Source organism: Toxorhynchites rutilus, chromosome 2, assembly GCF_029784135.1.
Source record: "Toxorhynchites rutilus septentrionalis strain SRP chromosome 2, ASM2978413v1, whole genome shotgun sequence".
In the NCBI taxonomy this organism is placed as follows: Eukaryota; Metazoa; Arthropoda; class Insecta; order Diptera; family Culicidae; genus Toxorhynchites; species Toxorhynchites rutilus.
In genome coordinates, this window is record NC_073745.1 from 299428668 (window position 1) to 299447099 (window position 18432).

Consider the following 18432-nt stretch of genomic DNA (forward strand, 5'->3'; position numbering starts at 1 on the left):
GACCTGCAAGAGAAGGAGATCATTAAAATAGAGTATTGTCCAACGGAGTCCATGTTGGCCGACGTTCTCACGAAGCCACTTCAACGACTTCGACTGGAAAAACTACGCTGTGAAGTAGGAATTCGTCCGGATCTGATCGAGGAGGACTGTTAGAAGTAGTAGGCGTTCAGACCGAAGATTCAAACACAGCAACCATGTAATAAATTAGGAAATAAAATTTTTCACTTCTGTTCCAACCACTGAAGAGAATAGTACGTTTTACTGCCTAATCTAATAGCGAATTCGTTTTTAAAACTGAGTTAGTGCCAAACTGACTCTGTAATATAAAAACGCTTTCAGTTTCATGACTGCGGTGGTTTGTGGTTTTTTCGTAAATTGAATCACCCCTCGTAAAAAACGACGATTCAAATAGGATGCTGAAATGACCACAGAATCCAACAGTCAAGTAAATTTACAATATAAATTAGAATAAAGTTATATGATTTATCGAACAATCCTGTTTTCATTGCGTTTTTTTCAGTCACGCATATTCATATATCGCTCCACACTAACTTAGTGTTCCAATGGTTACACCTTCTATCATGTATCATCTTGATTAAGACATAAACATTGGCGTAAATGTCAACAAAACGATCACATTGGTCGCGCACATGTAGTAAATAACGTGCGCGTAAAACAAGTTCTTATTTTCTGATAAAAGTGTCATTAAACAGCGGCATGGCAATTGATAGCGAATCGAAAAAGTCACACAAAAAGAAGGATGTCAGTAAAAATGTCCCAAAACTGGATACCAATCAGCAGCAACAACCGGTGCACAAGAAAAAGAAAATAGTTTTCGGGGATGATGGTGAACAGCGAGAGGTTCCGGTGGATGTTTCGCAGACAGCCGACGAAACCGATACCGGTCAGACGAACAAGAAGAAAGATGCTAAACGAAGTACAAAGACCGAAAGCACGAAGGAAGATGTCGACAGCATGGAAAAGCGTTGGTATGAGCACTTCGACGGATACAACACCGTGGGCGAACTGGTGGACTTGAAGGATGCCGAAATAGCCGAGCTGCGTAAGCTGTGTCGGGTGGCATTCGAGGCGGAATGTCGGAATCAGATGAAAAATAATCCATCAGATGCGAAGTGGTTGATGACGGCCCTGGAGAAAGGTACCTCGCGGGATCGGGCCAATGCGGGTGCGCTGCTGGTGCAGACAAATCCGCTGTGTAATTTGCAAGCCCTGGAATCAATCGTCGGGATGGTCAAGCTGTCGAACAAGGGACACGTGGATGTGGTGGAAGTCGTCACTGAGCTGATGCTGAATTCTATCATGCCAGCGTTTCGGAAGCTGATCTCGATTCCGCTTCGGGGAGCTGATTGGAAGAATGTAAAAAAGTTGGAACTTGAAAAAGGATTGCGCGATCGAATTTACGCCCACTGGCACTTCGAAGATGCGCTGCGAGATATCTATTTCGCGTATTTGAACAATCTATCAGCGTTGGTTCAGACCGGACAGGATGTTACCAAATTGAAGGTTATTCAACATGCTTCGAAGTTGTTTACGATGATTCCCGAAAAGGAGGCGTACTTGTTGTCTCTGCTGGTGAACAAACTTGGAGACCCAAGTAAGAAGGTGGCCGTGAAAGCGTTGTATCACTTGACGGAAGTCGTCAAGCGACATTCGGCCATGTGTCCTATAATTGTTACCGAAACTGAGAAACTGTTGTTCCGAAATAACATTTCAGCGAATGCTCAGCACTATGCATTAAGTTTCCTCGCAGCGATCAGCAATTATGGAGATTTTAGTTCGTGCGAAAAAATGATTAACGTCTGCTTTTCGTTTTTCAAAATTCTCATCGAAAAGGGCGAAGTAAACTCGCGAACTATGCAGGCGATTTTGGCTTGCATTCGGAAGGCAATCGGCAACGTCAAGCGGGATGTTGACGTCGCCAATTTGGTTAAGCCGGAGGTGTTGAATACGGTTTACCGGATGATTCACATGGCGGACATTTCCATCGCTTGCCAGGGACTGTCACTGATGCTCGAAATTACGGAAGCCAAAGGTGTCGAACAGAATCGGTTCTACAATGCACTGTACAAAAAGCTGCTCGATCCACAACTAGCCAGTATAGGGCCAAGAATATCGAACATTTTCTTCTACATCACTCATCGGGCGATTCAGAATGACCCCATTTCGGATCGGGCACAAGCTTTCATCAAACGTTTGCTGCAGGTGGCGTTCTATTTTCCGCCGGCTCGAGTCTGCGGAGTGCTAATTGTGATCAATAAGGTGCTCCGGAAGCGGAAGCATCTTCTGATTGATGGGTTGGTTCCATCGAATGACGCAGCAACGTACACAGAAGCAGTGGAAGATGAGGAAACATCGGTTGTGAAGACGGAAAGCAATCGTAAAGTCACCCAATACGATCCATACCATCGGGCGTCTGAATTCGCCGGAGCAAAGTACACCGTGAAATATGAATTGGCGCGTTATTTGCAATATTTCCATCCAACGGTGAAGAAGTTCGCCGGTTGCATCATCAACAGTGAGATTCAATGTCCTTTTTTCTTCGAAGCTCGAATTTGATTGTATTCTATCTCAATTTCAGATGCACCCCTCACATATTATGGCGATCCATTGAGAGACTTCTCGCTGGGTCATTTTCTGGACCGGTTCGCCTTCAAGAATCCTAAAAAGCCAAAAACGGAGGAAACAGCCGAGGGGGAAAATGTTCCCAAGAAAAGGATTCTCGGAGTGGCCCAACGGAAGGGTGATTACGTGCCAAGCGGATCCAGAGGAATCCCTGTGCAGTCGCTTACCGCCGATCGTTGCACGGAGGACGAACGATATATTTTCCAGTAAGTATTCTGTACGAAATTGCTCTAGATTGACTCGGTATCCTTTTTTTTCCATTGTTGGGTGTGAACTACTGCGTCCACTATTTTGAACTATTCCGGAATGCCCCATTTTTTCCTACAACGCTTCAAGTTTATACTATGAAACTTCTAGGGTTAGTACTTGGTCGTGTAACCTTTTTTGCCCATCACTTCACGCACCCGGTTCGGCATGGATCCCTCCAGCTTCTGGCACGTGGTCACCGGGATGGCGTACCAACAAGCTTGGATTCTACCCCACAGTTGCTGCTTATTCTTCGACTTTTCCTTGCACACCGACCTTCTCACGATCTCCCATAGGTTCTCTATAGGGTACATAACCGGTGACTGCACTGGCCACTCCATGACATCGACTTCATTATCCTGGTTATCCCTTTGGTCTTGGCGGTGTGCTTCGGATCGTTATCCTGCATGAACTGCTACTTCATAGAAGAAATGTGAGGCTTTTATACACATGATGTTTTTCCCGCGCCACAATATTACTAGCCTACTACACTTTTTTCTGTTTCTGTTACAGTTGTTTACTGCGGCGATTCATTCCGGTCACGGAATTCTATGTCTACGTCTACGTCTAGCCGGACTATATGGGGGGTAAAATAAAAACCTAAAAACAGAACACGCAGGAAAAAATGAGAGATTTCGAGTGCTTATAACTCGAACATTTCTCAATTGATCGGAAAGATGTTTGCATCAATTGATAGAAAATATTTCTACGCATCTATCACAATGAATAACATGTTATTTTTCATGACATAAACAATTGAACAACTGTGAAATGTTAAGCGTTATCTAAACGCCCTGCATGCCACGTTTTGATTGGTCCGATTTACGGCTTCCCCAACACAGACTTCAAAATCAATGTACTCGGGGGAATCCGCTTTGCAAATACAGCACTCGTTCGCTAACTGGGCGTTCTTTGCCTGCTTTTTAGCTGGGTGCACGCTAACTGGGCTATGGGAGGGTTAAAAATCAGTTAAACGTCAAACATAATATAAACAGCAAAATATGTGAGGGGTATTTCAATGGATTCAACGGATCTACAATCATCAATACACTGAGAGAAATAATTAGTATATATAACAAATTTTACAGTAACTAGTACCAATTAGATAGTCATTTTCTACCGTACTAACTATTCGTAAATACAAATGTCAAAATATATAGCAGAATATCGGCTCAACATCGATACTGGTTTCGGGATTTCGGACCAACATCTTCTTCTTCTTCTTCAATGGCACTAACGTTCCTAGAGGAACTTCGCCGTCTCAACGTAGTATTACTTGCGTCATTTTTATTAGTACTTAGTTAGGATTTCTATGCCAAATAACACGCCTTGAATGCATTCTGAGTGGCAAGCTCTAGAATACGCGTGATCACAGTGCAAGTCGGAGGAAATTTTTTGACGAAATATTCCCCCGACCAGAACGGGAATCGAACCCGAACACCCGGCATGTTAGTTATGACGCTAACCACTCGGCCACGGGTGCACAACCAACATCCAATTTATTATTATCGGGCTGCATTCGTATTGTTATTGTATTTTCAGTTCTTGCAATAATGACAAAAAAGATTATGTTTTGTTCATCTATTCCTATCAAAACAAGTTTCAACATACATAATATAATCGATTAGTTTGAGAAGCAGAAAATCGGAACTTGGTGCGAATGAGGTGTGTGGCGATAGTCTGAGGTTTTTCAGACTTGGGCACTTGTTTATGCTGGCACAATTTGCAGATGGGTTCACTTCCATGCTCGCAGCATTTTGCTGCCGAGTGATTGACGAGTTGGTAATGCATATGGTATTTTGTTGCCGGTGCCACCTGGAGAGTTTGATTAGCACAATAATTGGATGAATTTCGCAATATTTGTACAATAGATGAAGTACATCAGTTGAGGATTTATTGAAGAACTCAGCCAACATTGAATCGTATAACCATACATCATCATTTATCAGATATTTTGGGTGGTATATGATGCATCTAACTGGCATATACCTAACTTGGCAAAAGCTTGCGAATTAGTTTGGATAAATGAACTATTAGTATGTCTTTTATACGGCTATTGTCACACGAATATACGATTTATTACATACATAGAGAAAAATGGCGGAAAATATTTACGTCAACTGTAATTATAACCTTTCGAATTGTCTTTTCTATGTATGTGAGTATTTATGGGATACAAATGATGTATCAGGACGTTGCAACAGTTTTTACCCATCTGTGCGTTTGCGGATCCGTACAAACGAGAACATGATGGGTGCATTCAATGGTCACGAATGTTAGAAGCAAGGTGGAGCACAGTCTGGCAGCCTGCGTTAGAGGGGCAGACGATAACGCGCATGATACGACGTCAAGTGGCCTGCGTAAGGGTGGGTTTAGACTAGGGATATATTCATGTGAAGAAATATGATGAGATTTATAGAAATCGCATCAACCGTTTACACCTGCGTGAACTTCTATAATGAATATATTCATATCTTCGGTGAATTTATTCACCTGAAGTAGAACTGCATCTAACTTTAGTGATTTCTCACCAGTGAGCAATTCACAAGCGTTTACATATGCTGAACTTATTCAAGTTATATATACCTCGAATAAGTGTATCATATTTATTCTCACCCGTTTACACCTATTTTCACGTGAATAAATCCATCTATAGCTATAGATCTCCCTAATGTAAACCCGCCATAAGAGAGGTACGATAGCACGCATAAAGGCAGCATGCGATGCGCTCATCGAATGGTGGAACGCAAAACAGAGCACAGTCTCGTAAGCCTACATGACGGTCTCGTGCATACGATGGATTACCGAGTGGCCTGCGATAACGATAGTGCATGATGGGCGCAGTTGCTCCGTTTGAGCATATGCAGCATATGCATATGCATGAGCATATGCAGTGTATGCCGAGTATAGCAACCCATGCAAGATGAGGCATCTCTTCTGTGTGAAAAGAATTAGGATGGTGATGATTATGCTATTCAGGATAGTGCCAAACACTTAGGAAGCGATTGGCTTTTGGAGGTAAAAACTTTTGGAACACCCTGATATATATAGTGGGAGTGGGATATAATTGAATAAAATGGATTGTATCGATGATTAAGAAAATTTCTGTGATGAGATTCGAACTCTGGTTACTTTGATTGTATAGTAGCAGCTATCTCGCACGGGCACCCGAAATATAATTTAAGAGCTTTAAAACACGTACATATGAAACGAAAGAGATGCTATCGAATACGTCATTCCTGGCCGTCTATTGTGTTTAGTGAACATGTCTTGAAATTTTTATAGAAATGGTTAATTAAGGTTCAGTGCTACGTGTTATAAGTAATCATATAACATGAAGTAAAAATTTTTATTCAGATTTTACCAGTTTAAAGCTGCTTTCGGGCCTGCTGATCTGGTAGAGATTGATTTGCCTCCCTTTATCACCATATCACCAAATAGATGTCGACACTGTACATACGACACAGCGGATCTTGATATGTCAAATTCCTAATACCATGTAATATGGCCTCAATCACGATCTAAAATGATTTACTGTTGAACAATTTCCCACAGCATGTAATACAATTTTTCGCAATACTGCATTGATTTAATCAATATGTTCATGTGACTCACAAACTGCATCAGCCTGATATACATATATGATTTCGTATAGATCGATTTTACGATGGTGTATATCATAAAACCGATATTTGTTACACCGAATTAAGACATAATCTGTAAGGATAAAAAAATAGTGGTTTTCGCTTTTTACACAATGGGCCTGATCACGAACGTCACTTCACGGTGAAAACGAAATGAATTGTAAGACATTTGTATGGACTTCATATCGTTTTCACCGTGAAGTGACGTTCGTGATCAGGCCTAATGATTGCCATTGTATATGATTTTGATTCGACCTCACTTTATATGCGACATCTAATATGCCAAGTTATGCGATTTTTTGTTTTATGGGTATGTAAAATGAATGTCAGATTCAATGGACATCCCTACCAGAGGTTAGTATATTTTATTCGATAACATAAGTAAACTTGAAAATGTGTCATATCTGAAGACTGTGGTGAGAAAAGCACGCATTTACCATTTTAATGTTTGCCATAAGGCTATACGAAGGTAAGAGTTTTGATATAATTATAACACGTGCATTTTCACCGGGAAAATGTAGCCGATATTCGGCGTACGAATCATGGTGTTGCTTTATATATATGTTTACCAATTTCTCCACGTAGACTAAATCAATAATTAGCACACGGTAGAAAATGATTAGATTGATTGCATTTATCAAAAAGTTCGTTATATTCACTCACTATTTCCCTCAGTGTAGATTTTATTTTGCGCTTCCATATTTTTCAACTAATATCTTTTGAGTGCATCCATTGACGTTCCCCTCGGTGTTTTTTGACATTTAAAAAGTCAGCACAGTTAGCGAGCGTAATTCGTTAACTGGGCTGTTATCTCCGCCCAGTTAGCGGGCAACCGCTGCACATGCAAAAGGAAAGGGGGGGGGGGGAGTATATTTTTGTTTCCATCGAAGTATATTCCCTAACACAGCCATCAAAACCAAGGTGCCTTACATTACATGGCGTTTGTTCCAATTCGTTACTCACACAGTAAATATGTCGAATTCAATTGAATTCGAAAATTGTTTCATTCAATAATTTAGTCGATACAAACAAACGATTACTAAGCCAATGGTAGTCCCACTTGCGGTTATATCATAGATATAACCCACACATTTTCTTCAAGAATTCCAATATATCCCTGTTTATCTTTCTGTCTATTCCCATCCATTTTTTTTCATCACGCATTCATTCCAAGCAAGCGCTTACAATCCATTTAAGGAAAAATCCCCAGAAGAATCGTCCCCCCTCAAAATTAATTATAAACTACCGCAAATTCAAATGTGCAAGATAAATCACCTATTTTATTAAAAAAATATGAAAAAAAAATCAAAACTAAGTTGTCTAATCCACAAAATTTCATGATGAAATAAATTTTTATCAGCGTTTTTTCTCGGCTTGCTGTGGCGACCAGGACTCTACATAGTCATAGTCAACTGAGGATAGTCAGCTGACTATCTGACTGACTATACCCGTATTCAGTTAGTAATTGTCACTCTTGTCACTCAGAATATATTCAGGGCATGTCACATGGTATAGGCAATTGAAGAAGAAGATGAAGAGCGTCGTATGAACGGTGTCGACGATGAGCTCCAGATTATTGCTTCTTCTTTGAATCACAATTTCTCGCGTTGCTGTGCAGTCGCCTACCACGATTCCAGCAACGTCTTCAACAACTTGCGCTTCGGATCTATACATGTGAGCTGGTGTTGGTGTTTTATCAAGATTGATGACAACAGCGCGATTGCCATTTGGCAATCTGAGCACTTCGGAGGGTTCTCGAACAGCGTGACACGAGATTTTTATATAAAGATTAACCACCTGTCAGATTAACCACCTGTGAGGATGTAGAAGTTCCTCGATTTTCCTCCGAACCAGTAGAATGTTTTTGCCTTGGTGATTTCGCGACATTTGTCTGAACATTCCCTTCCGCTTTAAAACACACCAATGAATGGTGTCTACCTTTACAAATTCGACAAGAAACCTTCGAATTGCAATATTTTGCCCGGTGACCCTTTCTGAGGCAATTACGACAAAGAGAGTGAGCCTGCAATGTTTTCTCCTTGTCAGCGATAGGCATTCGCTGGAAGTCCAAACACTGATAAAGCCAATGATTTGCTGAACACACAACACATCGAATTCCGGGCTCTTGAAGTTGTTGCTGCTGAATTTGATTTCTCCTCTCAATTGGCTTTACTGGCAAGGAATCCAGCACTTGTACCCTTCTCTGGAGAAAATCGACCAAGTCCTGGAGGGTATCCTGCTCCCTTGTTGCCGAGAATTCCTCCCATCCTCTATGAGTCACTGAATCGAGGCGGGTTGTCACCATATGGATCAGTAGTAGATCTTTGTAGTCAGCGGGATTGACTATCTGATCCAGAATTTTGATGGTTCTCTCCAGTCCTTCCAGCAGGGCATGCAGTTCACCAGCGGACTCCCTCACCATCGTCGGTAATTTGAACAGGGCCTGCATTTGTCGCTTTTTAAGTTGCTTGCTGTTGTTATATTTGTTCAGCAAGATATTCCAAGCAATTTGGTAATTTCCCGCTGTGATTTGCAGGGTATCGATCAAACTCTTCGCTTCGCCTTGGAGACAACCTTTTAAGTAATGCAGCTTCTCCACGTCAGGTAGATCGGTTTTGGAGTGAATGAGAGAGGTGAACAGGTCTTTAAAACTCAACCACTCATCAATGTCTCCACTGAATGATTGAAGCCGAATTTGAGGCAGACGCACATGTTCAAAGGTACTCTGTGTCGACAAGTCGGTGGTCCGAGAGGATTGATTGAGAGTGGTTCTAGACTCGTTCTCCTTCATTTTGTCCACAAGAAATGTTTTAGCTGCGTAATACCTGTCACTGAATTCTTCTCTCTCCCCTTCAAGATCATCCGCTTCTTCGTAGTCATCATGTACCCTTATTTCGACCACCGTATTTCCAAACTTCTCCCAGAGTTCATCCAGTTTCTCTAAACGAATTTCCACCTCGGAAATGCTGGTGTCCCCACGGAAGCCTTGAATGAAGCGCCGGATGTCATTGAAGGATGACTGGATTTCCTTCAGCTTGGCTATCAACAACCGTAGGGATGGAGGCCTCAACGTAGAACCAGTTGCGACAGGCATGATGACTCGAACGGAAGTGAAGAGAGTGGTGTAGTATTCCGAATGAAAGCCTAGCTTCGCCAGGCATATACTGTGTAAATTACCTGTGAAACTAGTTTCTCCTGCCCAAAGATTTGAATTGAATCGGAATACCAGCACACGATCGGTAAACCAGACCTCAGAACTCCAGAATAGTTAGGTTACAGGAAAAGAGGAGGAAAACCAGTATGTAGTATCAAAATTTTCCAGGCTCCGGCGGACCATATACTGTTGTATCTCACCTGGAGAAACAACAGCTGCACCAAATATCCGTGATACTACAAGCGCTCTCAACGAAACGAAAGATGAACGAGAGTTTGATCCAAATTCCGAGATATGAATGCCAAATTGCCAAGAAATCCCTTCTTGTGTTCAGAATGGTCGCTCAAATAATCTGAACACGAAGAAAAATGTGGAGAATGCCAAGTTTATGCTCCCTTTATGTCGATAATGCAACAAAAGCTGGATCAAATATGTCCGCTCACTCCAACATTAATAATGCAGCACATCCAATTGTTCCCAGACGCCATTATGTATATATTTGTAGTAAGTGAATCGAAGAGGTGTAAAATTTTATTTATTTAATTGTGTAGCACCGTATATTGAAACTTCGGCTGGCATATACTAGCAATAGTTCCACTCACCACACAAAAAAATTTTGTCCGCTTCCTCTTCGTCCACCGCCTAGTCCCAGAAGGCTGCGCCCTTTTCACCGGTCCAAAATTGACTGCAGGTCCAGCAGTGAGTTGCCCGAATGTCCAGCAAGAAAATTTCCACCACCAAATAGTCACAATGCCCAAGGTTGCCTCGATTGAATTTGTCCTGATCCGCTCCAGGTTCCAGCTTCGTCCACTCCAGAAAAGTAGTAATGCTCCACCGCAGGTCCAGTTACACGTACACACCAGTAAAAGTTTTTTTTTTTTTTTTTAAATTCGTCACACGTAGTACATTTGTCCAAACACGTCAATAAATTTCCACAAAATGTTTGAATTCGTTTGGACGTCCACAATCGTTCACACAATTAAATTAAACTCCATATAAATATTTAAAATTCCACTGAGCTCCAGAAAATACGTCTACACTTGCCGATGGTCCAGAAGATTGTGTCCAGTTCTAGTCCAAGTATTCTTCATCAACTCAAAAACCGCCAGTGTGAAACAATTCCGCGATTATTTGCTTTCTATGACGATTGTTCCGCGAGATAAAACCCTTTTCACTACACTAAAGGATGGCGATTCACCATTCAAATGAACTAAAAGTGCTTATTATGGCGATCCATCCCTTTGAAACGCGAATTCCAATGGCGATCATAGAAATCGCGAACACAATAGCGCGCTGTTTCGTTGATTGTGTATTCCAAAATCCGCCAATTTTCGCTTATCCGGTTCGAAGGACCATTAATGTTGGCTACCTGGCGTCTTCGATAGCCTACCAGAAGGTGCCAACACCACTATGTTTAAACAACGCTCGAACGAACGATTCCACGTAGAACCATATGATCCGAAATGCATTTTACGTCAATGAAAATAATTCCGACGGCGCACCAACCTTCCATTGATAAATTTTCTCCACTGCAGCAAGTGCCGACGGCGGACGAATATGAACTACACCGGATAGTGACCAACAGTTTATTACATTTCACATTACTAACAATACATTTTCAGGTTCACAATATTCAATATTCTACATTACACTCGTACATTACATTTAACAATAATCCATTTTACATTTATTACATTTTATTTTACAGGTCACAAATATAACAGATAATCTGGCACAATCTTCTCCATATACAATGAATACTCCGCGGCGGACCAAGTTGGAATGATCTGCTCCGCAGATCAGCATTTTTCCCATCCGCAGCTCTAACCGAATTAACTTCGGCTGTGGTGAATTTCGCCCTCTGCTTTGATGTCTGTTCCGATATCCTGCAGCAGGAGCGAGATGTCCTGTTTCACGTACAAGTCCCTTTTACACTTACTATAGTGCTTTGTTTGCTGCTTTTGCTTGTTGCTGTGTTTGGTATTGCTGTCTGGACGAATATTGTTGTTGCGTAAAAGGTCGTTGTTCGCACCAGACAGCAGCTGATTGTTTCCAGGGTTGTAGTGAAGGGTTTCATTCACTATGCAACAGCTATCCCACATCAAATTGCATCACGGCCGATCTAGTCGGCTAGTTGACCGATCCTTTTCAAACTTTCAGACAATAAAATAGAACCCATTAGTAAGCTTTTGGCATACTTAATTTATTCAAGTTCAATACCATAACCGTATGCTCGCACCTTACGCCTTACTCCACTTATAAGGTTCTGTACAATTGGCTCAAGCTTCCTTGTACAGATATCCACTTTTTCTTCATGTCTTCTTCAGATTTTATCACCTTGGGATACTTCCGTAGTCCCTGCTTCATAATAGTCCAGTATTTTTCGATGGGCCTTAGTTCCGGGGCACTGGGAAAGGTTCATGTCCTCGAGTACGAATGTACGTTTCCATCACCACTCCAGGATATCCTTTGAACAGTGGCACGAATCTATATCCGGTCAGAAGATCGTAGGGTCCTCGTGTTGCTTCAACAGAGGAAGCAGACGCTTTTATAGACACTCCTTTAGGTAGACCAACCCGTTTACAAGTAGTCACGAACGGCGCACATTTGCTACATGAGCGCATCGCTAGGCGAAGAACAGTAGCCCGGAAGTTCGCCTTGACCTAAGTCTCATCATCCATGATGAAATAATGAGGTTTCGTCAGCATCCCACCATATTTCGCCGTTCGTCACGATTTTGAGCCTTCTGCACTTTGTACGTACGCGGTTCCCCTGGTTCTTGGCTCTCTGAAGGAAAGACTTGGACAGATTCAACTTTTTGGTCACATTCCTGACCGAAGCATTGGGATCCTGCTTAAACCCATTACGACACTCTTATGATTCTGATCACTAATAGAACATCTATTCTGACCGCATACCTCCTTCCGTTCGATGCTCAAAAAGTAACGTTTTATCACACGACTCACCGTTGACTGCACGATTCCGAGTTGTTTTCCGATGTCCCGATGAGAGAATTGAGGATTTTTCAGGTGCTTGCGCAAAATCAATTCGCGGCTTTGTTTTTCGGGTGACGCCATTTTTTCCAATTTTCGAAAAACTGACAACGATAAAAATACAGTGTAAACAGTACACTCTAAACTACTTTTACCGAAATTTTGCAGTAAAAATACCCAATAGATAATTTTCTACCGCGTTTTTCCGTGATGCAATTTAATTTGGGACACCCTTTATATTTAGATTTGTTTAAAAAAAATTAAAGTAGTCTACAAAAGCTTGAGCGTCGGTCGCGTTACACAGGTATAAAGGCCCATTTATACGTTGCTAGTAGCTGACTTGACAGTGAGCAGCTACTGGGCCGGTGAACTCGCTTGACAATTTGTTGACTCGCCTTGTCCGTTCACACAGTGTGAGCTGCTGACGAGAAACTAGATACTACAGCATTGACTTACCAGGGATGCCAGATGATTTTCAAATGTCCATCAAATAGTCAGAAACAGCAATCAGGTCCGAATTTAACAAATGATTGATCCGAAATCGACTTCTCTTTTTGCAGTTTTTGTTTCAGGTTTTCAGTTGCATTTATCATTTTATCGCAAAATACACTTTGACCGTGGGGTTTTCAGATTTGTTTTATAGCAGATCACTTTTTATAGCAAAAATATTTGATGGAGTGCCTACATTTTTTAATCGATAAAACAAATCTTATTTGCATTGACATTACCCAGCTGAAAACAATTCTGTTTCTGTTACACGTCGCAGTTACACAATATCTGACCTGGAATAAACAAGATAGATCACCCCAGCCCAGTGAAATTAAATTAAAGATTTTTTTCCAAGGTGGGTTTTCAAGTGGGAGCATTTGCTATAACTTTGCGGAGCACAAATTTCCCGCGAAGCACCATTTGAAAACCCCTGCTCTAGAGTACAGAGCAGTGTTGAGAAAAACACCTGAATAAGTGGAAAAACTGTTGAATTTCATTGGTCCAAAAATACAACGCCAAGATACACTCATAAGGGATGCTATACCTGCAAGAATAAAATTAAAAAACGACATTGATGTGCCTTTCTTTTGGAATATCATTCAGATTGTTGTCGATATTTTTTAGAATCTCGAAAGCATTAATAGCTAAGATAATTACGGAAGTATGTGATGCTATAAATGACAGTCTAAAAGATTTTTTTTTTAATTTTATTTATTTCGCCTCGCCAGCAGCTTCGTGTACCAATTTGTGAAATGAAAATGATAGTAGATTAGCAGGAGGAATAAATACACGTCAAAAACTAAAATAATGAATGAAAATGTGAATCGAATATGTATTCTGTTTTTTAGAACAATACTTTTTTTGCAAGTTGTGAGTGAATTTTGAATGAAAATTGTGCCTGATAATGATTCTATATTAGAGATTCTCAAGAAAACTATCTCAAAAAGAAAATGTGCCCCGCCAGCGTGCAAAACAAAATAAAAACGATTTCGTTTAGAAACTATGAGGGTTTTTTTTTTGTTTTTTCAATAAATTTCATGTCTATCTTCACATATTTTCAAATATCTAAAAAATAGAGACATTTCTTTACATTTGACAACCCTGTTTTGAGCGCCAAATTCTGTTTTTGACGTTTTGAAGGGTGCGAGTGCGAGTAAATTTAAAAAATTAAAGGAGGTTGTGTCCAAGATACGACCGCATTGTTGACGTAGAACTACGCTGTTATTTTATATAAGACGTCATACATATAAGCGCAAATTCAATCCTAGTTGAAGGCAGATTTGCGACTGGCACGCGAACCCAAATAACTTGTAACATTCCAGTAAGACATTCAAGATGCTTGGTTTTCCCCAAATAATTTTTTGGCGCACAACTTTAACGCCTGCTTTGCCATAACGTCAGTTTAATACATTGATGCATCCTCAAAGGCACCAACGAAGCCCTTATGATGACGGAAAACAAACAATATTAACTGCTTGGAAAAAGACTGAATTATGCCACACAGCTTGTACTCTGCTGTAACACCCATCGATGCGAATTCGCTGATGAGTTTGTCAAGAGCGACCGCCTTCACCACCAGCGGGGGGAGCTTGATTTTGGTTGCTGCCTGGGTAACGGCGTTTACATTTTCGAACGACGCGCCGAAATCGCCTACTTCGCTGTTGTTCGATGCGGTGTCACACTCGCAAAGGCTCGGTTCAGTGCGAGCGCTTTTCACTGCACCAACATCGCGTGCATCATTAGATGACGCTTGCCTCGAAATTTTATTGCCCCTGGCAATGCGTTCGTTTTTTGTAGGGCTCGAGCCTGCCTTCCTCTTCTTCTTGCTCATCACACAGCGTCCAATTTATGGAGCGGAAAGAAAAACACACGATGCGAATAACGCGAAAAACGAACAGAAAAACCAAACGACGATATCCAAGTTGGATTACCACTGTTGGGGTTAAAATCTTAGATCGAAGCGCAACGAAAGCAAAGTGAACTGGATTGCTCAACAGTCCGATGCCGAATGAAAGTTTGCCTCAACGAGATCCACTGTTTATACTCTAGGCAAGTGTTCCCCTTCATTCTTCTACTTTTCCTTTGTTCACGGAGACTTTACACCTTACGCTTTCCCCTTCGTTGCTCGTTATTGACAGCTCTGTTCGGGAAAGCACACAAATGGACAGAACGAATGTATGAGAAAATGGGAACGCTTGAAGTTTTCATGAATTTTAACCATTTACAAACCAGGGGATTCTAATGTATAGCGTATTAAACAAATCTTAGGGAATTTCCGATTCGTTTAGTATGTAAATCCCCAAAATCCGTTCGCGGCAAAAATAGTTATTAACGTTAACTTTATTTCATAAAAACGTGACCTGTTTTCTGATTTGACACCCTTAATGAAAGACGTAGTTCTACGTCAAAAACTTTGAAGTAGCTCGCACGCCGGATCACACATGACACTAGCTGGCATGACGTGTTCACACGGTGTGAGTAGGTGCACTGCAGTAACTGACTAGACCGACTCGTATGCTTACTCGCACCGTCTGAACCCGGCTTTTTTTATCCCATTTATTTATTTATTAGGCTCATTAGCAGCATTTTATCTGTAACAGAGCCGGGTTTTTATCGTGTACATGTACATATGTTTATGTTTCTATAAATTGTAAATTACACAGTAGTAGTAGAAGCCAGCCATTTAGGTGTTAGGTTTTCTGTTTCATTACATTATGGTAAATAACACTGTAGTAGCCATTTAGGCGTAAGGGTATTCTATCTGTTCTTCCATTGTTCAGCAGACCGGACAGCGGAGACAGTTGATATTGATCATTGTTGGGTTATTTATAGAACAGCAGCCCGATGTTTCTTGCAGAGCAGAGCAGTTGTATGGATGAATCGATCTTATTTCGACCGTGGATCGATCTCCATCGTTGATGATGGTTGCGTGGACGTAGTTATTCTATAATAACACAAAGATGGTCAATTGAGGGCCCTGAGTTTGAACTCACGATCGATCGCTTAGGAAGCGAACGCGTAACCAAGTGGCTACGAAGACCCGCAAACTGAATCCGGCTTAAAGGATGAGAATTTAAAAGTTTTCTGAGGTCCGGTCTAGAAATTTTTCTCGATTTCTCTAGATGGGGCTATTCATAGTCAATTCAAAACAAGGCTGGCGGTTAGACTTGTGCTCTGTTAGACCACGTGGCTGTAAGGGCCTTGTCGGGAACGTATCGGCTCTGAGGCTCTGTGACAAGACTGAGTATTGATTAGTCTTTTGGCATTGATCGGAATCGATTCGTGTTTTTTGTGCTAAACTGACTACAATGCTATGAAAAAAATATCTTTTAGATAACTCGTCTTGCTCAAACCTTTGTAGAGGACGCAAGCGGGACCACCATCACCATCTATAATATTCATCAAAACATAACCTGAAAAAAACGCATAAATTATCTATAAATCTATAAATTATCAACTATTCCAACAGGTTCCTCGAGCAGAAGAGGGAGAAAATTCGTCTCGCCAAAGAGTATGCGAAGGCCAAGAAAGCTGCCGAGGGCATCGAGGATGGCGACGAAGAGGATCTATCGGACGCGGAATCTCTCGATGACGATGAGTTTGATTCGTATCTGGATCGGTTAGGTGTGGCCAGCGGAAACGATGGCGATGCCGATCTGGATGGTGAGGTTGATTTTATAAATGAATTCGAGCAGGATCTGGCTCGGAAGGCTGAAAAGAAGAAACGCAGCAAGAGCCAAGCGGACGAAGAGGATGGCGAAGATGACGAAGAGTTTGGTGATTGGGATGACGCAGAAAATGTGGACGACGAGGATGATGATGATGATGACGACGAGGGTGATTACAGCGATTTGGATGAATTCAGTGACGACGGCAGCATTTCGTTGGATGAGGATGGAAGCGGTGACGACGAAGAAGGCGAGGAAGACAGTGAGGAAGATGACGAAGATTCGAGTCTGAAATCGAAGAAAAAGAAACGGAAGAATGCTGATGGTTTGAGCGACAAGGCCTTCCAGAAGAAGTTGAAGACGAATGATTTCAACTCGTTGTTCGCTGCGGCGGATGATTTCTCGGAAATGCTAGAGAAGAATGTCGGAGCGAAGGACAAATCCCACGGCACGCTGGGTGAAGTCTTCAATAAGGACAACGCCAATCCTAAACAGATGGCGTGGGAACAGGCTCGTTTCAGTGGCAAAAATAAGATGCAAAGTGGAAAGAATCGATTTATCAGCAAGAAGCAGGGTTCGTCCAGTGGGGTGGATAAGAAGTTTAAAAATGGTAAAGTTGCCAAGAAGAAGCCGTTTACGAAATCCAAGAAAGGGACCGGAAAGGTTGGTGGCAAGCGCAGGAAATGATGAAGGAAAATATCAAAAGTATAATAGTATAAGTTTATGAATGTTACTTCAATATACGATCTTTTCCAATTGTAGTGATTTATTTTTTCCCCGAAAAGACAGTCACTAGAATCTGCCAGTATTCGAAGTATTTGCATTCGAAGAGTGTTTGTTTTTCGGTCATCTGCTGCGTTGCTATTCGACTATTTCAAAGGCCTTGTGTAGTGAGTGAGGAAGCTGTGTATTCTGTAAACTGTACAGTACAATAGGAATTATGGAAATGGTGCGCCCGTCTGGTTTACTGGCATAGCAAAAAAAAAAAAAGAACACGTGAGTCATAAGGCGAAAGAAACATTAGATGAAGATAACTAGTATAAATTGAAATTCTATCAGATTCTTTTGAAATTTTCAAGAAATAAAGTAATATTACTTATCGTTTTGTCTCAAATTCCGAACACTTAGCTTTGTTGATCAAATAGTGTCTCATTACTCTGGAATTTTTTCCGTGACTTTCTTCAAATTATTTTGTAATGAAAATTCAAATCGGACAATTCCAACCAAGTTAGCAGCGCCGTTTGTCATTCGGTTTGTTGTCATTCATTTTCGGGAAAAGTGTTCAAACTTGACGTCAATCCTTGTTTGTGCGTTTTATTAATGGCCTGATCACGAACGTCACTTCACGGTGAAAACGAAGTGAAATGTATGCAACGTTATTTCGGCTGCCACCGCGTGTGTAGAATTCGGAAGAGTTCATCCGTCGTTACAACTTTGATGAACTCGGTGTTATTTTGAATACCACGATACTTGTCACTTGTGTTTTAGATGGTGAAAGCTAGTCACGCGGAATGGAGTAAGTTTAATTTCGGATTTATTTAGCTTTTTTGCTAACATTTTGAATCTTGTCTTGCTTTTTAAGAAAGAAAGATAAA

The 18432-nt window shown here is 41.2% G+C and overlaps 1 protein-coding gene across 2 annotated transcripts; it reads left to right on the forward strand.

The window, feature by feature from the left end:
• Positions 1 to 625: 625 nt before the first annotated feature.
• Positions 626 to 17855, forward strand: LOC129768502 (CCAAT/enhancer-binding protein zeta). Of its 2 annotated transcripts, XM_055770199.1 has the most exons (4): positions 626 to 2536; positions 2600 to 2849; positions 16639 to 17542; positions 17600 to 17854. In XM_055770199.1, the coding sequence occupies exons 1-3, from the start codon at positions 718 to 720 to the stop codon at positions 17522 to 17524; spliced, it is 2955 nt and encodes a 984-aa protein (XP_055626174.1). In that variant the 5' UTR covers positions 626 to 717; the 3' UTR covers positions 17525 to 17542; positions 17600 to 17854. The 2 variants fall into 2 exon arrangements, with proteins under 2 accessions (XP_055626174.1, XP_055626173.1); XM_055770198.1 differs by having other exon boundaries at positions 16639 to 17855.
• The last annotated feature ends 577 nt before the right edge of the window (positions 17856 to 18432 follow it).